Source organism: Amblyomma maculatum, chromosome 1, assembly GCF_055883805.1.
Source record: "Amblyomma maculatum isolate TAMU_Amacu chromosome 1, ASM5588380v1, whole genome shotgun sequence".
NCBI lineage: Eukaryota > Metazoa > Arthropoda > Arachnida > Ixodida > Ixodidae > Amblyomma > Amblyomma maculatum.
Genome location: NC_139344.1, coordinates 234,500,342 through 234,524,413, shown reverse-complemented (window position 1 = coordinate 234,524,413; position 24,072 = coordinate 234,500,342). Strand labels below are relative to the sequence as shown.

The 24,072-nt window shown below is 43.3% G+C and overlaps 1 protein-coding gene across 4 annotated transcripts in view; it reads left to right on the top strand.

The window, feature by feature from the left end:
• The window catches only part of LOC146205916 (eukaryotic translation initiation factor 4E-binding protein Mextli-like), a 131,643-nt gene that overhangs the window by 92,297 nt on the left and 15,274 nt on the right, over positions 1-24,072 (top strand). For 2 of the 4 annotated variants that reach the window (XM_084590580.1, XM_084590578.1), the window contains 2 exons: positions 2,954-3,039; positions 3,107-3,292. In XM_084590580.1, the coding sequence (XP_084446706.1) occupies positions 2,954-3,039; positions 3,107-3,292 (272 nt within the window). The other 2 variants (XM_084590582.1, XM_084590581.1) reach the window with 2 other exon arrangements.

Genomic DNA, 24,072 nt, shown 5'->3' with positions numbered 1-24,072 from the left:
AGATTCGCCAAAACACAACACAGTTGCTGTGCTGTAATTTCAGAAGTAAGCGCTAAGGAAGTTGAAAACTGATCTTCCAGAAGTTAAAAAAAGATTCATTACTTCTCTGATGGTGCACCTTCTCAATACAGGAATAAAAAGAATGCCTTATGAGCTGTTCACATGGGCAGAGGAAACTTATCGAAACTGTCATAGTCCTCTGGGTACCCGAAGAAGTTACTCAACAAAAGTAAAGGCGACCTCTGAGAACGATTTTCTAGAGCGCTACCAATAAAAGGGATGCATGGGTTTCACTTCATCAATCCTTTGTCTTGTTAAAAGGGTGCTTAGTACATATGTTGTACTCAGCACCCGAGAGGGGCAAGATAAAAGTGAACACTTCAGTCAGCCAAATATAAGAAGACTACACTTGGAGCATAGTGCAGAGTACTTGTTTGTTTTCTTGATGTCGGCTTTAGTATGCACTACAGTGAAGAGCAAGCACAGAGCACTGTCGGTTTTGAAGTAGACTTAATTTGAAAAATTATTTTTTGTTTCAATGAAAATGTACTCTGATTACGTTTTCAGAAACAAAGATTATTAATGTTCTTACTAGGAACACTTCATTAAGTAATGGACTGCTGAATATGGCTTAAAACATAATATTTCTGAAAGTTGATTTTTTTGCTTAGGCATCTTGGGTTTCTTGAATTTGGAGTAATTTTATTACATTTTTTTGCCTTGTTGACAACTTGGAAAAGCGGTTGAATTGGCTACTAGTTGAACATACGTTTTAATAAAAATTAACAGATATATATTTTGTTTCGTCTTTTCCATATTTTTTACAAAATATGAAACAAACTTCGTTCATTTTATTTGGCATAAGAGCGCAACATGTCATAATTATAGGAATTAAGTTTCATAGGCATGCGTACAAATGTTCTTTTTACATTTTTTTTACAACTAAGTTTTGCCATCGCTTGCAAACTTCAAATGGCGCCACGAATCGAAAAACTTTTTTCGCGAAAAATAAGCTGGGTAATGTTAGCCATGATAATTTGATCAATCAGCCATAATTAAATCGCAGATGGTCTAGCGCACAGTCTGGATCAGTTGCCTACCTATTCTCGATAACAGGAACGCTGCACGGCTTATCAACAGTGTTAAATCATAGTATCCATTGTTCTGGTGAAGTTCTTGCAATCCCTCATGTATATATATATTTTTTAAATTTGTCACCACATGTGTTAAGCCACGTTCAGACTACGTGTGCAACGCACATATCGTTCGTAAGGATCGTAAGTGCAAAAAACGTAATGTGTCTGTTCAGACTGCTGTCGCATTAAGCGTAAGATGCGTAACATCCGCAGCTAGCATGGGCGTAAATGACAGAGGACCTGCGACTTTTACGACTAGCACAGATACGTCCGCGCGACCAATATGCACAGCCGTTTCGGTTTTCTATTTCCGGTCACAGGGCTTCTGGTCCTTCCAGATTTCGTGCGCAAACCAGCTATTAGGCGACGTCATCCAACGCTCCTATGCAGTGTCTCGGCTCACCAGTGTTGTGTCGGTGATTGTGTCAGTCCACAGCTTGATTATGTGCAGTGCAGAATTTCTTTCGCTGTGGAATTATCAGCCTTGCTAAAAGGTTCGGCAGAGGCCGGCTCTCTACTACCAGTAGCTGAAATCGCACAGAGAGAAGTGCAAAACGATGCTTGGCTGCAAATTGCCAGTGCGATGAGTCAAAGCTGTAAATGGTTTTTCAATCAGTTTTTTCGTGTGCGAACAAGCTCTCAACAAGCAAATGTTTCCTTTAGTTTAGAAAAGTGAGGTTATGGAGGCGGGGGATGCCCGCTTCATCCCAGGGCATTCTCGCAGCCAATTGGCTCCGTTGACAAATGAGGAAACAGTTGGCCTGCAGCAAAAGGCTGATACGGGGCGACGTTGCGGTCGGGCCGCAGATTGGAGCTGGCGTGGACTCGTCGAAGTTTGCAAGAAGCTCACCGTAAAAGAGAAAAAGAAAATAGCGTTTTCTGAGGGGGGGGACGAGGTTCCACGGATGTTTCCGTGTCTGCCGCGCGCCCCGGCTCGTTGTTTGGAGTCAGTAGTATGACCTTTGAGTCACTGCCCCGGCCCTTCTCCAAGATCGCTCTGCGGCACTGGTAAAATTGCAAGCAGGGATGCAGGCGGACCGCACGCCTGTTTTGGTGCGAGAGTGTGATCACGGGACACCGAGCAGGAGTGTGCGGTGCGTCGACAGTGAGAGCAGGCGCGTGAAGAAATGTGCGAAGGAGTGAGTGGTGCGTCAGCACAGTGAGCAGATGTTTAAAAACTGTGTGAACGTGCGTGTGCGAAACGAAGTGTATTTGTAATCGAGTGGTTAATTGTTAATACACCCATTGTTCTTTTTCGTATTTTATTGGTGTGTCCAGTCTTTTCTTTCATATCTCATTTTAAGCTTGAAGAGCCCAGACATCTGCTATCTGCAGCTCGCTAACCGGCTACATGTTGAGAGCGGTGATTGGCCGGTCGTAAAGAGCGCATCTTACCGAACGACCCAGTGTGAACATGCGCGGTTGCAAGCTACGTAAACGGGAGTTCCAGCCGCTATGTGCACTGCGATAAATACGATACTTACGACGGATGCGCACGTAGTTTGAACGCGGCTTTATATAAGGTAGATACTGGTCATCGATTTTAGAGCTCGATGAAATTTTATGCCTAGAAATTTCCGTTTGACAGATAGGTCATTTGAAAATGGATTAATTTTATTGCATCCTAGGGTATTGCAGTATCATCTGTTATTGTTATCAAGGCTAAATCAGTTTTGTGGCAACTAGTGATATTTTTTTTTTATGTAGTCAGAGTATTCATAAATGTCACCTGTCTTTATTATAGCCTGGATGCACTTTAGCAATATAACCCTAGTGTTTTCAATGGGCATTACATGATATACTTACACGACTTGCAGCTACCAAAGCATTGGCTGTTGTCGAGCCATCGGCACAGTCTAAGCAGTTCAAGAGATGTGGAAGCTCACCTGAGTTTTCAGCCAAGGTATGCTTAGTGCGTGCATTAGTATGTACTTGCAGTTTCGTTTGTGCTTATTTATTTTTTTTTTCAGGCTGAACGACCGCAAGTGCCTTCTGCTTCATTAGATTCTTCTGATCTGCTAGACAATCCACAACTAAACCGCCGAACCTACTCACGAGAGTTTCTCCTCGAGTGCTCACAGTCCTCACTAGCCACACAGATGCCAACGGATTTTCCTTCACTGGATCCTGAAGTGGCTAATTTAATGGTGAAGCAGGTGTGTATGATGGTCAGGGTATGACAAACAGCATGCTTTTGTGAAGGAGGCCAGAAAATTGGCAAGCAAATTACTACAGGACTGTGGAAAGATGGCTCCACAATTGTGCTCAGAAATATTGCAGCCGTATTTACAACTCATGACTCTTGAGTATAGCAGTGGTCAAGGAAGGTTAGCATAATACTGAGCCACTAGAAGAATCGCACCCCAGACCTAAAGGATGTATGCAATAGGAAGTAAGCTAACCAATCCATAAGTGTAAAAGGTCTAGCATTGTCTTCCCATCAAGCTCGTGTAAGGTTTGATGAGGTACAAAAAAAAAAAAAGAGTAAAATTTAAAAATCTGATTTATATCTTAGTTCACTTCTGTATGCCCCATATTTAAAAGCAACTTTGATACACGCGGCCTTTAAACACAATCTTCTTGGTGACAATCGGCATGTTGATCGCCATGTACGTACTGCTTTCATTGCTTTTTAGCAGAGGTGGAAATAGGCAGTTATGTGAAAATGGGCCTAATGGCACCAATACTTGACTTGATTGATGGTGAACTCACATACCACACAAGAGATGTTTTACAAAGCTACATCTTACGGAGGTTGGGTCTGGGTGGTCTAGTCCATTACTGCAGTCGTAGAGATACAAGCGAATGGTGCATGACATTTCTTTTTGCTATAAGCAAGCTTGTATGTATGTCTCGTTATTCTCTACATGCTAACAAGAACTGCACAGACAATTGAATTGAGAACTACAGGATGTTAATAAGGAGCTTGGTAATATCTGACGCGCTGATAACATATGCTTTAAATGAAAGGCTGAATTGCAGCACCTGGTGGAAAGCCTATACAGACAAAGTAAAATAGTTGGCTTGAACGTTGATTCCTTTGTGAAGTGCTGAGCGGGATTGATAGAAAGCAGCATGGACTACAAAAGGGGCATATGAAATAATGTAGCCACACACCGGGAAATAGACTTGGGCAACACGTGTTCCACAGATAGCTTAAAATTTTTGGGAGTGTGACAATGGTGTATTAGGGGAAGTGATTTGTAGTCGGGTATAGCAGAGGCCAAGTGGATGGATGTGTTTGCAGAGTTGAGGGCAGTCCGGTTGGCTCAAGTAATTAGAGATATTTTTCAAAGTGCAGACCTTGGAGTAAATATGGTAAGGCTGCCAAGTAATATCCAGTGCTAGGTTTGTGATTAAGAGCCTTGCTGTCTTGCATTATTGCTTGTTTCACCATGTGCACACTATGTCCAAAGAATTGAAGCCAAAAAGCTTGTGAGCTCTCCTTTAAAACTGCCACATTCGAATGCACTTGTAACTATCATTACCTTACTGTTCCTGCTCATTAGCACCTTTTAAACAGCAGCATTGGGTTTGGCATATTTAATGATAAATGCCTTGACATTTGCTCTTTAACTAAAAGCTTGAAAGCAGGAATGTTGAGCTGACATTTTTATATCTCTATATGTTGTTTTTTTCTTTTATTCAAAACTTGCAATTTCTGATGATTTGTTTAGTTGTTAGCGGACTGTGGGGTGTTTGTTTTTTTCTGGGACTTTAAAATGGAGGTACATTTTGCATGATGTATGCTTCCATTGCTACCAAAAGGCATTTTTTGCTTGCATTACATATTGCACTGCTCTGGGCTGTTGTTGTTGGCAAACCCTAAGAGGAACCATCTTCAGACTGTAAAACCAAGACTAGAATCCCAGCTTCATGTCTTTATTGCATGCTGTCTGCTGTATCTGACTAAAGGCCTTACTATGAAAAAAAAAAAAAAATCTTTAAGCATGGAATGTTTTACATTTGAATTGTTGGATATTACGAGGCTACCCAATACCTGGCCTGCATCAAGGAGAAGTAGGCCTCTTGATTCTGCTTCATTGTGGAGTTTATTTCCTTGAATTTTTTGCTTGCTCGGTGCACAGTGTCTGCTTATCCAAGAAGGCAGCTTGTCTTTTTCGCTTCGCATGTCCGCTTCATGGCATAAGTAGCTTAATTGTGCCGTGTTAGCAACTTCGTTCCTTGTAATCTGTGTAATCCTAGAACTGATGTATGTTCATTCTAGATGTCTGCTTTGTGTTTGCTGCGATGACAAATATAATTTGTGCACCTTGAGATGCTTGTTTTGCATTTTTAATGTAGCTTTCACTCTTGGCTGATAGTTTCGTCTAATGTATAGCTCAGGTCTCGTTTAGTAGCTTCTGCTAGGTCTCATTGCATGTTGGCTTTTGTGCATCTGGTCGCATTGTTTGAAGCTTGCATCCAGCTGGCAGTGGTAATTATGTCTGTAGTGGTATTGGTAAAGCATGCACATTTTGTTATTTCTTTTTCAAGGCTGTTTACTCCTTTTGTCCCAGCGCCCTTCCAGCACCTCGATATGGTATTGTCCCATACTTGTGACCTGCACGGTAGCTTGGCACACATGTTGGCTAATGTTCTGAGAGAGAAAAGGTTGCACTCCTTGAGGGAAGGGTGATGAGTGGCAACACTGTCATGATTGATTCTGTTCTTGTCTTAGCACATCACCCCTTTTGACTCTGATGGGTTCCGGCAACGGATGATGCGTCAGGCTTCTGTGTCGGACTTTGTGTCAAGTTCTCCAGTTTCATCCACACCACCGCGTTTGGATTTGTCAGAGGTGGAAGACTCAAGTACTACCTGAAGATTATTGCTATGCAGTATGAAAGCACCTCATTGTTAATACCTTTTAAAGCGCATTTACTGAAGATCAAAACTCGCATTAAATGACCTTGCAGGACTTTGTAATATTCTCTTTTTTTCTCTGATTTTCTTCTTGTGCATGATTATATGCTCTCAAGGCAGCTTGTCCAGATCATTGTTGTGTTAGAGGATTACCTAGTCTGAAAGCAGTGCATAGTGTTCACATTTTTCTTTTCAATAACTCTGCACGCTTTGTAATAATTAATCTGGAAGGCAATGTTTTCTGCCAGAGATCTGTGAAGCTTTATGCATCAATTTTCCTTACTATTTGTGTGCTGCTGTGCAAGTGCAGTCATCTGATTGATAGTATATCATTATAATTAGAGCTGTGCAAATGCCAAAAAATTGAATGGAAAGCAAGTTTGAGTAGCACAGAAGGCAAATCAAATTGTATATCTTTCGAATTCTGTGTTAAATTACAGATGAAATCTACAAATTGTAACCAGAAGAAAGGAAGTTTTTAGTGGTGTGCGAATTTTGGTGGGCAAAGCATATCCTGCTGGTAATGAAAATTGGTTGCAAACAAAATATTTTTGAATAATATTGAAAATTTGTACACAGTTGAAAATTAAAAAATTGCCGATGATTGCATTACTTTCTAATGCGAAATTTGAGTGCAGCTCATCAGCTTTTTCAGCTTTTCGATAGATTGAGGCAAAACATTTGAGCAAGCAACACTCCACTAACAGTTCTTGATCTAAATGCGTATGTGGCCTGAGCTACAACAGGAAAGGTGGTGGTGGCACTAGGCAGAGTAACTGTACGTAGCGGCCGACGAAGGACTTCCACTGGTTGCCTCGTTCATGGCTTAGAAAGAACTGGCAGAGAATAAACTATACAGGCAGGCGGTTTGCAGTGAAGAACTGCAGCGGCTGTGCGTTTCGGTTCGGATGGTGCGAACTACCAAGCATTGCATCGAACACAGCCAGTTTTTCGTTGAATGCATCAAAGTTCACCAGCATTCTAGGCAGAATCCACTTTTATGCCGGGAGCATACAATGCCAGCAGACTCTTTCCTGCTCCACTCTGTCAGCCCTTTGCGGCGGTGCGCAGTGCAGAACCTGGTTACGAGGGACAACACCGACAGCGACGCCACGAAACACAGTAACAGGCGCCAAAGAGCTGTGCTCTAAAATATATTTTTCCAAAAAACGGAAAAGAAATGCAGATATTATAAAAAAAAATTGCTTCTGCCCATCATCACCATAATTTGTTACTTATGTTAGGCCTATCGGGCATTAAATAAGGAGGAATCAAGTAGTGATACCTTGTTTACAGCTATTTGATAATGATTGCTCTGAGTGAAAAAAAAAGTCCAATATCACAGTCTGACTCGTTGCTCACATATGAAAAGGTAGCTTACTGAGTGCTGTCATGAAGTGTTGTATGGTGGCATTAATGGAGGGGTGACATGAGCAGTCAATTAACAGTGAGGTAATGCACTGCCAAAATGTAGCAAGACAGCTTACAAAGGGGCCAGAATGACTGCAACCTGAGCATGAATGCTAGCATGACCAGTCCTTCATGCTTCCTCATGGCATTTGAAGGTAAGGTGTCTGTTGTGGACTGCGGCCAAAAATGCAGCATTTACAATGGCTCATAGCCCACTTATCCCTCTCGTTTTGATCTCACCAGACTTCAAGTCTGTGATTGGCCTCAACCGTGCAAATGTTGTGAACCACAACAAAAAAAAAAAAACATCCCGTTAGGTACCCAGTGTGTGGGGTTGGACTGTGTATGGTGTGGTTGTGCAGGCTAGCTTGGAACCGGGCTTTCATTTTTTTAAGGCAAAAACCTTTCTAGACTCATGGAACGAAATTTTGTGTGCGAAATGTCGTATTCCGAGAGGTATGTTTTTGTCTAGCGTTCTGCAATCCCCCACTTTAACGCACGCCAAGGAACACCACGTGATATGAACGATGGTGTACCATCCAAACCTTTCCTTTCCTGTAGATAAGTTATATGTAGCACTGCAACGAACGCCGATAAGGGGCAAATGATAGGTGAGGAAGGGTAGACTTTTGCCATTCTCCTCCTAAAAGACATCTAAGGGACCCTGTAATCTTTTTTTTTTTTTTTTTCCGCTGTGCCCTAAGATGCGTAGTTTTTAAGTTCCAGTGAAAATCGAAGTAGTCGCCGTGAAACTGCTGCTACAGCACACATGGGCTGCATCTTTGCCCCTTTACTCGGTTCTTCAAAGATTGGTCGGGTCCCTTTTGTACGCATGTGTATACATACATAAAATGGTAGTATTGCTGCCAGTCAGGTTCATAGCCAGTTGTCGACTGCATCAAGGCTAGATGGACTATGTAGTATTGCACTTCGTTTTCTGACCTACAAGCGGGCAGCGGCAGCTTTCAAAATTCGCTAGTGCATCACCGCGTGGGCTTTGCCTCATGCGGACAGTCGCTTCTCTGGGGAGCGAACAAGTTGGAATGTCGTGATGTTGCGCTGCCAGTTAGAAATTCATAATTTCTGAGCCTTTGGGCAATTAAATTCAAACTGCTAGGCGGGAGAGTTGGTGATACATATTCCAAAAGATAACGGCGCGAACGGGGACGAAGTGAAGAAAAAACAGGACAAGCGCTCGAATAACTCTCTGCTGAAATTCTCGAATAGCAAATACTATTAAAAAACTATTTAAAATCTCAAATATTGCACACCTCTAATTATAATATCTCATTTTCACATAAAAACCTAGATTTCTTATCTCTACCCTAAGCACTGTTATGTACATAAAGCTTGATCTTGGCCAATTTGAAATTTGTACTATATAGGAGATTGCTGCAGTAAGTATGTAGATGTCAGAATAATTTAGCACTGCAATTTCAAAGCATGGTGTGAGCTGAAATGTTCAAATTTCGGAATAATTTGTAATTGAATTTCAAATATCGCCAAGATATTGGATAATGCCCCCTAATTGTGCTCTGGAGTAGTGTCAGGAGGCACCTGAACTTTTCGAAACAAACTGTTTCATGAAATATTTGATAATTTGTAGGCAGTAGATTATTTCTGGGGAAATTTTGTACGTGGAAGGCTACTGCCTTTACAGTTTCATATTTGTGTCTCGGGACCTGCGTGGCTATGGTTTAGCATGGCTGATCTAGTGGATTGGTCAGCGTACTTAGCATTCATGCCCTTACACACACCACTATTTGATGGCAACAAGAAGCTTTGTATGGTTCATGAAAATGTGAACAGATTGTCATATTTGCTGTGTAAAAGTTTGAGCAATTCCGGAGTAGGTGTTTGATATTCTTCTGGCATATACATTGTGTCCAATATCTACACTGATAATGCCTACAGCATTCTTATGCACCAGAGAGCTTCTTGCATCAGTTAGAATGCTTTCATTGTTTTCTTATACTTCTTATATGCAAAGGAGTTGTCTGTTGAGCAAATTTTGATGCACAGGTCCATCATGCGAAGACTGATGGTTATGCCAAGAGAAAATACTCGACCACGGCTGCACAAGCTGAGGGTCCTCACCAGGGCTGATCATAGTTCCAAAGCTGTTAGCTTGCTACCAAAGGCCTTTAGGATATTGGGCTTCACTAACTGAACAAAGAACTGAAGCGAGGTTTGGTGCTCACTGTGGTAACTATTTGTTGGGACATTTGTTCCTCAAACTATTTGTATTCTGCATTCCTTTAGTCCGGAGTGTCATTTGAACAAAGATTTTTTTTTGTCATAGAACTATGAATGTTGAATTATGTGTTTTTTTGTTTCTGTTTAGAATACCGGTGTACCTACATCATGTGCAGGCAGACCTCGAAATAAAATTGGCTCAGCTTCATTTTACTCACTATATATATATATATATAGAGAGAGAGAGGTTGGAAACTCGAATGGGTCCGGTAGAGCATAAACATTAGCGAATTGACACACAAAAAAAAAAAGTTTTTTTTTTATCTTGTGTCATTGTGTCAAGTCGTTCATGTTTATATATATATATATATATATATATATATATATATAGCAGAAAATTGAAGTGAGGGACTCGTTATTTATATATATGCGCGCTGTAGTTTCTAGAGGCTCTTATGTTTACTTTTTAACCACTAGTGCACTTAAACGAGATAGGCTTGTGGCTTTTGATGAGCCCAGCTTTTCATAGTTTCACTCTTGTGTCCAGTTCAGAGTGAATAAGGCTCATTCAACGCAAATTTTGGTTTTGCTGCTAGATTGTGGTATGGGTACCTAAAAACAATCTTCATTCAAATTTCGCTTTAAGAAATGAACAACTCTTTATTGTCTTCTTTAGGCTGCTATTATCTTAACGGTATTATTTTAGGAGCCTTGTGGTTTGGTCTGTGACAAACTTGGTGGATTTTATTGTGCACTGTTTACAAGAGCTGTTGGTCTGAGTATATACTACTACTGTAGCATGATCTGTGGAATTGTTTTTGGCTTCACAATGCAGAAATCTTTGTTTTTCCTGAATGGTGTTAAAATACCTCGGTTTGAAATGAGCTGGGCTTTCGTGAATAAACTAGTAGCTTTTCTCTAGTGTGAGGTGAAAATCGTTAAGAGAGTTGTGGTAAGGGCCTATGCTAATGACTGTTTCTGTCCATCGGTACCAGGGTTCCATACCTGGTTTTAGTTATGGCTGCAGTCTTCCAAAATCTACAACAAATAAAAGTGGGTGTTCATGTGTGAATGCATTTGTGTTCTTAGTTCATAGTTCTCCTTTGTGGTGCTGCTGTATCAAAAGCATTGAGGGAACTGCATGAAATGAATCGTTTCTCTTCATTCATAGAGGTATTGTGTGAACGTTTATACATTGGTACTGTGTGCACCTTTAATAGCAACATACCGTGAATGTTCTGTTCACAGCAATGAGAGCACATTTGCTTATTTGCGGTGGCTGAAGAAAATATGCTTGCCAAAAAACGTTTTCAACCACTATGCGTCTCCATGGCCAGACAGGATTCTGTTAAAACCTTGACTAAGCTTTAGTGGATGCCACAATGAGGAATCTGTTTAGCGGCGTCTTACCACTACACTAGGCCTAAATCGGGGAAAAAGTACTAAGGCAACTAAGTTTGGCATGCATTTATATCCTTCAGGCCCAAATTAAAAAAAAAACGCAAAGGAAAAGATTCCTTCAAATAAAGTCGAACCCGGGTATATCGAACTCGAAGGGGATAGCGAATTAGCTCGATGTATCGATAATCGATATACAGAAATCGGCTTGGGACGGCACTTACGATGCGAAAAAACGATACTGTATTTGTCGCGTTATCAACTCACTCATAATGAACCCACCCTCCACTTTTGCACTCGAGAATTTGGCAAAAAAAAAAAAAAGCGTTAAGGCCAGCTCGCTCACATACAAGCGATCTCAGCGACAGAGCAAAAAATTTCCAACTTGTGGAACTGTGTCCTGCCGTACGAGCCACCCCGGCAGCTCGAAACAAGGTTTCTGTGTCGCCGTGGCAGAAATCGCCAACGTTATCGCTTGCATGTCTCACTCGGTTTCGGTCGTCTCATCCACAGCTCATTTGTTGGCAGCTTGCAAAGAGATAACGTCGCGGCGTGTTTATCTTTTGATGGCTCCTGCTGGGGGCGGCGGGGAGCGAACTTGGCAGACTGCCCGTGATGGCTTGATTGCATTAGCCTGGTTAGATTTATCACGCCGCGTTTGGGGCGGGCGTAGTCTACTGCCACAAAATCACTGGAAAGCGTGATAAAGTAGCTGCAAATGCTGTCATGATCGCAGCTGACCGCGTGCTTTCGTTGATTCATACATTCAAGAATAAACGACTCCCGTAAAAAAAAAAAAAAAAAAGCCGCTTCGTAACTCCACATCTTACGCTACGCCGCGCGTACAGCACAACGATAAGAACAAACGACTCTCGCAAAAAAAAAAAAAAGATTGCCGCTTAACTTCCGCAGGCGTCATAGCCACGTCAGCCGCCGCGCGCAGAGGGTTCGCAACACGCGTACGCTGGAGAAAGCGTCCGACGTTCTGTCTGAAAACGGGCTGAGCCAAGCTGAGCTGGCTTGGCGCATGCGTAGCGCGTGCTACTGCGAACGAAGGCCGGGAAAGAGGAAGGAGAGAGCTCGGCGAAAGAATGGGCACACCCTTGCGGTTCGCTCTATCGCGTTTTTCCCCTCTCGTTCCCACCTGTTCTCTCTGGTTCATTCACGCACATGGCTTGCAAACGTCACGTGCTGGCGCGCGGGAAACGATAACCGCAGATGCGCGCGCCTTTGGGGAATGGGCGCGGCGCTGCCCTAGCCGAACTGTACCCTCTCATTCCTTCCGCGCGTGGCTTGAAAACGTCACGCGGCAAACAGCCGAGGGTGATGCGATCGTCTTTGGGGAAGGCACACTTTCCAGTGCGTGGTGCAAAGTTCGATATATCGAACGACCGGTGAAATTGAGTTCGATATATGACGCGGCTTTCCTATACTTTTACATGGGATTTTCAAGGGAATATTCCGTGAGTTCGATATAACCAAAATTCGATATATCCGGGTTCGACTGTATTGTCTCTTGGAGGGAGCCAAACTGAATGACATCAATGAGAACATGTTTACTAAGCGCACAGCAAATTTGTATGATGTGTACATTTGTACACATGGCACCTCAATGCTGCAAAGGTTGTTGATGACCGCCTCATCATCATCATCAGCCTGACTATACCCACTGCAGGGCGAAGGCCTCTCCCATATTTCTCCACTTAACCCGGTTCTGTGCTAGCTGCATCCACTTGACCCCTGCGAACTTCTTAATCTCATCCGCCCACCTAACTTTCTGCCGCCCCCTGCTACGCTTTCCTTCTCTTGGAATCCAGTTGGTTACCCTAAGCGACCATCGGTTATCCTCTCTTCGCACTACATGTCCTGCCCATGTCCATTTCTTCTTCTTAATGTCCACCAGAATGTCGGTAACTTGAGTTATTTCTCTGACCCACTCTGCACGCTTCCTATCTCTTAATGTTACCCCTACCATTTTTCGTTCCATAGCCCTCTGGGTTGTCCTCAACTTAAGTAGAACTCACTTGGTTAGCCTCCACGTTTCAGCGCCATAGGTAAGTACAGGTAAGATGCAATTGTTATATACTTTCCTCTTTAGCGATACCGGTAAGCTGCTGGACATAATCTGCGAGTGCTTGCCAAATGCGCTCCATCCCAATCTTGTTCTTCTTGTTATTTCTTTTTCATGGTCCGGATCTGCGGTTACTACCTGTCCTAAGTAGACATATTCGCCTACTACTTCCAGTACTTCGCTACCTAATGTAAACTGCTGTTCCTTCCCAAGGCTGTTGAACATTACCTTAGTCTTCTGCATATTGATTTTCAAGCCTACCTTTTTACTTTTCCTGTCTAGGTCATCAATCATTATTTGTAGTTCATCTCCCGCGTTGCTTAGCAAGGCAATGTCATCAGCAAATCGCAGATTACTGAGGTATTCTCCATCTACCCTTATCCCTAATTGCTCCCATTCCAAGTCTGAATACTTCCTCTAAGCAAGCTGTGAATAGTACTGGGGAGATTGTGTCTCCTTGCCTAACACCTTTCTTTATGGGAATTTTGTTACTTTCTTTATGGAGAACTATGGTTGCTGTGCAGCTACTATATCTTCCAGCACTTTCACGTACGGCTCGTCTACCCCCTGATTTCGCAATGCCTGCATCACCGCCGAGGTTTCAACTGTGTCAAATGCTTTTTCGTAATCAATGAATGCTATGTATAAGGGCTGGTTATATTCCGAGCATTTTTCTATCACCTGATTGATGGTATGGATATGATCGATAGTAGAGTACCGTTTCCGAAACCCTGCTTGATCCTTTGCTTGATTGAAGTCTAAGGTTGTCCTGATTCTATTAGCGATTACCTTAGTAAATACCTTATACGTAACAGACAGTAAGCTGATTGGTCTGTAATTTTTAAGGTCCTTAGAGTCCCCTTTCTTATGAATGAGGATAATGTTTGCATTCTTCCATGGTTCCGGTACCGTCGATGACACCAGGCACTGCGTATACAAGGGGGCCAGTTTTTCTAACACGATATCCCCCCCGTCCTTCAGCAAATCCGTAGTTATCTGATCTTCTCCAGCTGATTTCCCCCTTTTCATAGTTTCTAATGCTTTCTTGACCTCGTCCTTCGTCACTGGTGACTGTAGAGATTTGTATAGAACTCCTCAGCTACTTTGACTATCTTATCCATATTCGTGATGACGTTGCCCGCCTTGTCCCTTATCGCATACATCTGGTTTTTGCCTATGCCCAATTTATTCTTTACCGCTTTAAGGCTTCCCCCGTTCTTTACAGCATGCTCAATTTTCTCCATGTTATACTTCCTTATATCGGCCACCTTGCGCTTATTGATTAGCTTTGATATCTCGGCCAATTCGATCCGGTCTGTTGGATTGGAAGCTCTCATTCTCTGGCGTTTCTTAATCAAATCTTTCGTCTCCTTAGACAGCTTACCGGTATCCTCTCTAACTGTCCTACCGCCTACTTCTACCGCACTCAGTAATGATATCTCTGAAATTATTGTTCCTTGCTTCTAGGGTAATGTCGCCATCCTCGGTTAGAGCTGAATACCTATTCTGTAGCGAGATCGTGAACTCTTCTGCCCTCCCCCTCACCGCTAATTCGTTGATGGGTTTCTTTCTTAGTAATCTGTTGCGTTCCTTCTTCAGATTTAGGCTAATTCGGGACCTCACCATCCTGTGGTCACTGCATCGCACTTTCCCGATTATCTCTACATCTTGCATAATGGCGGGGGTTGAACACATTATGAAGTCGATTTCATTTTTAGTCTCCCCATTCGGACTTTTCCATGTCCATTTCCGGTTCTTCCGTTTGCTGAAGAAGGTATTCATGATTCGTAAGTTATTGCGCTCTGCAAACTCAACTAGTAACTGCCCCCTGCTATTCCTAGAACCAATGCCATAGTCACCAACTGCCTTCTCTCCTGCCTGCTTTCTCCCTACCTTGGCATTGAAGTCGCCCATTAGTACACTATACTGCGTCTTTACTTTTCGCATTGCCGATTCTACATCTTCATAGAAGCTTTCAACTGCCTGGTCATCATGACTACATGTAGGTGCGTAGGCCTGTACAACCTTCAGTTTATACCGCTTATTAGGCCTAATTACGATGCCTGCCACCCTCTCATTAATACTATAGAATTCATCGATATTACCCGCTATATACTTATTGACAAGGAAACCTACTCCTAGTTCTCGCCTCTCCGGTAAACCTCTCCGGTAAACATGCCCATCCTTCAGTACAGTATATGCCTCCTTCAGCCTCCTAGCCTCACTAAGCCCTATGACATCCCATTTCATACCTTCTAGTTCCTGCAAGAGCACTGCTAAACTAGCTTCACTAGCTAGGGTTCTAGCATTAAACATTGCCAGGGTCAGTTTCCAATGGCGGCCTGTCCAGTGGAGCCAGGCTTTCTTAGCACCCCCTGCTGCGTCACAGGTCTGAACGCCGCCGTGGTCAGTTGTTCCGCAGCTGCTGGTGACTGAGGGCCGGGGTTTTGTGGAGCTTATCATGAGAGGTTGCGGCCATTTACTGCACCAGGGTGGCCAACTTCTGTTCTGGTGAGGAAGTGCGTTGCCGGAGGTGTTCACCGGCATCAGGTCGCACCCCAAACCTGTTTATGCAATTCCATCGACACGCGGATTTCTTTCTTCCTTTTTTTTTTTAAATCCGGAGGAGAATTGCGCGGCACCGGGATTTGAACCCCGGTCCTCTTGCATGCGAGGCGGATGTTCTACCGCTACGCCACCGCTGCACCTTATGACCGCCTACAATGGAACAACTAGTTGTAGTCAGTTGTAACGTTGCAGAAATATATAATCAGGCATTTTTATAGCCTCTCAGCTTGCCTGCTTCGATTGCTGCTAATTTTTATGGTATAATTCGTAGTAGCAGACCTCTGCAGCACTTCAGCTGAGGAAAACTCCGCATTTATGTAAGCAACCATGAAACAACCAGTGTTTCAGCACCTTTGTGGGAAGGAAGTAGAAATTAAAGTGGGCAGTAGTTGTTGCCATCCAACCCAGTGCAGTGGACAAATATTTAATTCATTATTGGTTTTGCTTGTTATCATCAACTGCTTGTGGAGACCCTTCGTATAAAGGACACCATCTTTTAATACTGCTTTCTGAAATGGGGTTCCAATTCTAGACCTACTTCTGACAACAGCAATTACTAGTGCCACTTTCCAAAGCTTGCTCTTGGAGGAATTATGCGGAGCATCGATGCCAGAGACATGTAGTGCTGCTCAAAGCTTGAAAAATTGTTTGGATGTCGTTGCCTCAGCAATGCACAGCATTCTAGTCTCGCCAATACATATGGATCCTTGGAAATTTCTAGACTGCCATGCATATCATTCTCTGAAAAGCACTTCATAAATTAATCAAGCAGCTCGAGTAGATGATACTTGGTTAAAGGGCCCATGAAAAGCTATTTACTAAAATTATAAAACTCGCACTAGCAGTATGTATGCCATCAGTTCTCTGCAACACACAAATTTTTAAGCCGGCTTCATTAGCACCGAACATGTGGGGGATTGGAAATTGTGCTCTCCCCCCTCAGCTCAGTCCCTGCTGGCGCGCAAGACTACGCCCCACCACGCTTTGTCAGCGAGTGGTCGCCAGGACCACTGTTGTAAAATGATTTACAAATTATCAGCTCCACGTAAAGTTATCAAACCTGACTCAACTACTCGCAAAACACCTCTATGTATTACTTGTATTAGAATTTTATCCCAAGTAGCATTGCAAAGGCCTTTTAAGGTATGTCACCACCTATAAGAAAAAAATTGGTAATTTTTGTTTAAAAGATACAGTTCTTGTTTGGCTAAAAAATTTGTTTTTTTGAAATGTGGGTATTGCATCAACAGTCATAACTCCGAAATAGGAGGTGTGATTCAAAATTAAGTTAGCAGTTTCATGCAGATGTCGATAATCTGCGCAGTCAACCTCAATACCTGCCATACCTCTACTAAAGGGCATTATCGTAGAAATACTGATATACAACTGGCAGTTTTTTTTTTTCATACAATTAACCACAAAACAAAATTGCCACTAGTTTTCAATGCCCCACCGGGGTGGTGCAGTGGTAAGCCGCCCGACTACTATGCTGGATGGAGTGCCCGGGTTGGAACCAGGCCACAACGGCTGCATTTCGATGGAGGCAAAACGAAGTGGCATCCGTGTGCTGTGCGACGTCGGCGCACGTTAAAGATCCCTAGGTGGTCGAAATTACTCCGTAGCCCTCCACTACGGCTCCTCTTTCTCTCTTTCCACTTTAACTTCCCTTTCGGCGTGGTTCAGGTGTTCACAGAAACAAGTGTGACAGATACTGCGCCTTTCCCTTCCTGTGAACCAATTATTTCATTCATTCTGCTTCATTGCACAGATTTCATTAGAACTGAAGTTATCACTGCTCGAGTAACTATTTATCAAAGATGCATGTTTTGAGAAAAACGCGCTTAAAGATTTGAAACAAATGTCTACAAAATGCGCAATATGCATAAAAAGCACCGGGCTCATAGCTTGGGCCCTCCTTAGAAGCAGCAGTCTTCTTTCTGTGCGAGCTAAAGCATGTTTGTTTTTTCTGTCCTCTTTTGCATCCTCAGCTGACTGTAATGCTGAATTCCGCTCGTTAAAAAAAGTCTATGCAGCTGGCAATTTTTTTTTTTTTTCAAGACGAATGAAAATTCATAGCTGCAGGAATCGCAGGTAATGCCATACATAAAGTAGACACCACAGCGAGCGCGTTTCTCGAGTTTTAGTGAAGTCCTCTTGCATTCTGGTATAGTGCCTGGTATGTTTTAAGCAGTATAATTCTGTGCAGGCCAAAGATCAGGTAATGGTGAAAGGATCTCAATGTCTATGATCCCGTTACCTTCGAGCGATGAACCTTAAGTGTAACATCAGTCTTTCTCCACTTTGGCTAGTTTTGCTGTTCTCGTCAAGAGTCCACGTGCCCCATATTGGGCTCACACTTGATGTGTTGGTTATGTAAACACTTGCGTTGACATCGTTGTTTTGCTCTGAACATAACCATCTTTACAGGATTACTGTAACATTGCTAAACAATACTAAGCTAATTGTATCAGACTAACACAGACAACTTACAAAACAAATGTGATAAATGTAAACGGAATTCTGGTCTGCTCTGTAGCCTTCAAGTGGAAATATTGAACTACATTAGAAGTATCAAGTTTCGCAAAATGCTCCTGAAACTAAGAACATACTGCAAGAAAATATATAGAAATAGGCATACGAAGCAATTTTTGGAGTGAAATTGCACATATTGTCAAGTCAGTAGTTATTAGTTTCGGATGCGTGCTGAAGGGGTTGCAAATGCCTATAACATTTGGATGGTTCGAGTTAAAAAAAGTTTTTCTCTGAGCATTCTTGAATAATCAAACTTCAAAATATGAAAATAAGTTAGATTTCTTCCAAAAAGGTGGTGGCATACGTACTTAAAGGGCCACTGTCCAGGGTATGACTTTTTAAACAAAGGAGCCCAATGCTTCGATCAGGTACCGGAGATAGCCTGTGCAAAATGCTACAGCGATAGGCGCGCCGCAAAGCAACGAAAATGCAAATCAAAGCTCTCCCATCCTCCCCTTCGGGTAACCAGCTTCCCCGTTCTGTACAAGTCCATCCAATTGGTCCGTCTCGCTAACAGGTGAAGGATGGGCGTGCACAACCGCGCTTTTCCCTCGCCACGGCCACACTGAATGCAATGAATGCAGCGGTGTGCACTCCCTCGCCCGTATCGTTTTCGCGCACGCAGAGTGCCACGCCCCCCCTCCCACCAAACGCGGAGGAGGAAGGGGAATTTGGCTTGTGGAGGCTAGACGACCGGGCGGGAGAGTGAAAAATCGTTGCAAGGGAACGGGAGGAGAGAAATACGACAGAATCAAGAGATTGCAGTGGCTGTAACTGCATTATTAGTTACTCTTCTCAAAAAATATTTTCGGCCTTGCGTTCTGGGGGCGAAGCCTCACAGTCACGGGGAAGAAAATATTTTCGACCGGAGGGTGGACAGTGGCCTCAAGGGTGGAGCTGCACGCAGAGCTTACCCCGTAAGAATTTCGTCCTGATCCACTTCACCGGGGTTTCATTTTTTGTTGGCAGCGGCTCGATGTTCTCTATTGCTTCTACCAATTCTGTGGTCTATTTCCAAAGAATCTTCATTTGAAGTACCCTAGAATGATATGAAGTACAGTTGAACCCCCTTTATAACAGATATGCACTGAGGAGCAGTTTTTGTCTTTTCTTTGAGAGGCCCCTATAAGCAGGGTACCACATTCCCATTTTCTAACCAGACCTTATTTTGACTAAGCATCCTATGGCTAAAATATGTGCAAATTAAGGGTGTATCCTGTAGTAAAATAATTATTATAGCTGTCATTTACATATTGCATTTGCTTGGTCCACCACATGCTTTGCATCTTACATTTGCTATTGAGATAATTGTAAATTTTGGTCTGCTTCATGGCTGCATTCATGCTATTCTTCAACAAGCTTCTTCCAGCTTGAAAAACGGGCCAACAGCCTCATGGCCGCTGTGGGCCAAAGTGATTGCAAAGTGCCATTGCGATGTGACGTGACACTGCAACTAGTAATTTGCAACTCTGGAGTTCAAAAAAAAAAACTAAATCATAAAAGCCAGCTTAAAACCAAGGTGCAGCCAAGGCTGAAACATAACCAGCAGAAATATCAGACATTTATGCTTGTTTGACAATGGGTAACAGTCAATGCCAATACTCAGACGGAAAATAAAAAACATGGCTTATTTCTGAGTGGAGTTGAAACTGTCTGAATAGCAACCAGAGCAGAACCACTTCTATTTTAATGTCGTTGGTTTTAACCTTGGGTATATCACTTTCTAGGCACAATGGCTTCTTTACGTCAGCGGCACCAGCTGATGGCTTTCTTTGCATTTACTGCGTAGATTTGTCATTTGTACTAAATGTAATTTAATCAACAATATCTGCTGCATTCTTCAGACTAGCGGACACACCTGTGGTGCTTTTTGATAAGCTTCACTAATTGGAGAACCCAACACGTGCTCGGTAGGCTTGCTCAAACGCTCTCACATGTGCAGTCTTGCTTGCGCTCTTTGAGGGCAAGCCTGAAGAGCTCTACGTTTCATTTCCACAGCAAGTACATTTTTAGTAATTTTATAGCTGACTGGCTTGTGCTGTTTGCTGAAGTTATAGTTAATAATGATGGTGTATGTGCCTTTGGTTTCACTGGCTATAACGAACTGGCGATGGATGGTGCATTTGATGTTAATATGTCTCTTACAAGCAAGCCCAAGTACCAAAATTCAAGGCTAACTTGTTCATAACAACCGATTGTCTTCTACATCCAATGTCTGTTAAAAGAGGTCCAATTAATCGAAGTCGTAAGGTGGCCAACCATTTAGTTGACGCGTCTCTCATAGCCTGAGTCACTTTGGGACGTTAAGCCTCACGAACCAAACCATTTAAGTGACAATGTCTAGTATGCCCGATTGTTACATCTGTCCGGCACTTTTTGCAAACATCGGGCTTTCAGCAGAAACTTCATTTTTCATGCTTTGAACTCGAATCTTGGATTGAAATTTGGCAGAAAAGAGCAGAAATAGCCTTTTTCCAGCAGAAATGCACAGCCCGTGCGACGGAGCTCACCGCGGGTCGCGCCGTCGCCTGTGATTGGCCGTCGTCTGACAACATTTTGAGAACCGGGAAAGCTGCCGATGCGGCTTAGTTGTTGCGCTGCATGCTGATCATAGCCCTCTGCGACTTTTTGAAATTCATTATGGTGCGCCTTTTCCACACTAATGACCATCGGGTTTTTGACCACATGTATCTACCAGATGCGCCCACAAACAGTACAACACTTAATTGTGGTGAGCGTAGACTTTGCATGAAGCCTTGCTTCAGTATAGAGTAAGGCATATTGAAAAGTAGTATGTGTCATTATTAGCAGAAACTGCATGGCCCTTGGCACACATGTTCTTGGGAAGGAAAGGCAGCAAACAATGCACTAGCCGTCTTCTCCGCCTCAGGCCTTCCCCCCCCCCCCCCGCCCGAAAAGTCATTGTTGTGAAAAAAGGGCCCAAGGTGTGGTGCACCAAATCCTGCTTTGAGTGCCAGCTGTCATACTTGGGGGAGACTGAAAATTTTATAGAAAGGGTGAAGCAGTACACTGCTGCCACCAGACAAATGAATAGCAAATGAAGCGTGGTTGCCGAAGTGTGTGATGCGTGCGAAGCATTGACAGCTATTGTGCTTGAGACCAAGTCAAACACACAGAATGCTGCTTGAGTCATGGGACATTTAGCATACTTGGAGAACCTTTCCCTTTTATTGTACACTCACAATATGTTTAGTGGATTGACGGCTGACGTATGCTGAAAGTCAAGCTGCCGCTCCGCTGCACCCATACCATTATGAGGAAACCATGTTCTGAGCTGTGTTTTCTTACAAGAGCCTCGTTTTCATTTCATATTTAACTTTCATCCCCAAACAATACAGTTCAGTTCAGTCGTGTCCGACTCTTCGTGACCCTATGGACCATGTCACGCCACTCTTTCCGGTCTCTCACTATCTTCCTAACATCACATAACTTCATCTGCAGTGCCTCGAGGATGCCATCTAACCATCGCGTTCGCTGCCTACCCCTTCTCCGGCGACCCTCAACCTTTCCCAACATCAAATATTTCTCCAGCGACTCCTCTCTTCTCATCAGATGACCAAAGTAGCTGAGCTTTAACTTTAGAATTTGACCCTCCAATGAGCAGTCAGGGTTTATGGTCGACAATATCGACTGATTTGATCTTCTGGCAGTCCAAGGAACTCTCAAGAGTCTTCGCCAGCACCACAATCCAAATGCGTCAATTCTTCGGCGGTCAGCCTTTTTCACAGTCCAACTCTCACATCCGTACATCACAACTGGAAAGACCATAGCGCAAGTTATACGGATCTTGGTTGGCAGACTAATGTCTCTGCTCTTTACTAGACGGTCAAGGCTAACCATTGGTCTCTTTCCCAGAAGCAGGCGTCTCCTAATTTCATGGCTGCAGTCTCTTTCCGAGGTAATCTTGGAGCCCAAGAAGAGAAAATCTGTCACAGCTTCCACTTCTTGTCCATTGATGCTCCAGGACTTGATAGGGCAAGACGCCGTGATCTTTGTCTTTTTAATGTTCAGTTTAAGCCCAAACTTCTCACTCTCTTCTTGTACGCGCATCAAAAGTCTCTTGAGTTCCACTTCACTTTCTGCCATTAAAGTAGTATCATCCGCATATCTAAGGTTGTTGATACGTTTTCCAGCAATCTTCACTCCAGCTGAGGACTCGTCCAGACCGGCCTTCCTCATGATGCACCACTCTGCATATAGGTTAAACAGGCAGGGCGACAGTATGCAGCCTTGCCTCACTCCTTTCTCAATCGGAAACCAATCAGTAAGACCCTGCCTAGTTCTGACTGTGGCCTCTTGTCCTTCATAAAGGTTCCTGAGGAGACAGATGAGGTGAATTGGAACTCCCATCTCTTGGAGAGCTTGCCACAATCTGCTGAGATTTACGCAGTCAAACGCTTTTGCATAATCAATAAAGCAGAAGTAGATAGGTTTCTGGAACTCTTGCTTTTTCCATGATCCAGCGAAGGTTGGCAATTTGGTCTCTAGTTCCTCTGCCCTTGCGAAACCCAGCTTGCACGTCCGGAACCTCCCGATCCACATACTGCTGCAGCCTACCTTCGAGGATTTTCAACATCACCTTGCTAGCATGCGAAATAAGCGCGATCGTGCGGTAGTTGGAACAATCTTTGGCACTGCCTTTCTTTGGAGTGGGGATGTAAACTGACCTCCTCCAATCCTGTGGCCACTGCAGGGTTGTCCAAATTTTCTGACATAATGTATGCAGAATGTTAACAGCGTCATAGTTGAGGTTTTGAAGCAACTCAGCTGGAATGCCATCAATTCCGCTAGCTTTGTTCTTAGCAAGGCTGGCTAAGGCCCATTCAACTTCACTCTTCAGGATGCCTGGCTCGAGATCACTAATCACAACCGTCTTATGTTGGGTTTGCACATTCGGGTCCTTCTTGTACAGTTTTTATGTGTATTCCTGCCACCTCTTCTTTATCTCTGAGGCTTCAGTGAGGTCCTTGCCTCGTTTGTCCTTTATCACGCCCAGCTTAGAACAGAAGCTTCCTTTGATATCTTTGATTGTCTTATTCAGAGCTCTTGTGTTCCTTAATTGGCTGTTGTCCTCAACTGCTTGGCACTGTATGTTCAGGAAGGCATTCTTATCTCTCCTTGCTATTTTCTAAAAATCCGCATTGAGAACCTTGTATCTTTCTCTTTCCCCCATAACTTTTGCCATCCTCTTTTCCTCAGCTATTTGCAAAGCCTCTTCAGATAACCAGTTTGCTTTCTTGCATTTCTTTTGCTTTGGAATTACCTTAGTAGCAACTTCTTGTATTATATCACGAACATCAGTCCACATCTCTTCAGGCTCTCTGTCTTCTAGACCTAATTCTTGAAATCGATTCCTCACTTCCACAGCATATTCTAATGGAATTTGATCCAGATCATACCTGTAAGGCCTTCTAGTTTTCTGCGTTTTCCTCAATCAAAGCTTAATTTTGGCAACAAGAAGCTGATGATCGGTGCCACAATCGGCCCCAGGCCTTGTTTTTACTGCTTGTATAGCGCTTCTCCATCTCTTCCGGCAAAGAATATAATCGATCTGATTCCTGTACAGACCATCCGGTGAAGTCAATGTGTACAGGCGCCTCTTGTGCTGTTGAAAATGAGTATTCGCTATGGTCAGGTTGTTTTCTTGACAAAACTCTACTAGCCTCTGCCCAGCTTCATTTGGCTCGCGAAGACCGAACTTGCCTATAATTCCGGATATTTCTTCACTCCCGACCTTAGCATTCCAGTCTCCTATGAGAAAAACGACGTCTGATGATGGGGTGCGGTCTAAAAGGCATTGTAGGTCCGCATACAATCTCTCAACGTCAGCTTCTTCAGCAGTAGTGGTCGGTGCATAGACTTGGATAACTGTTA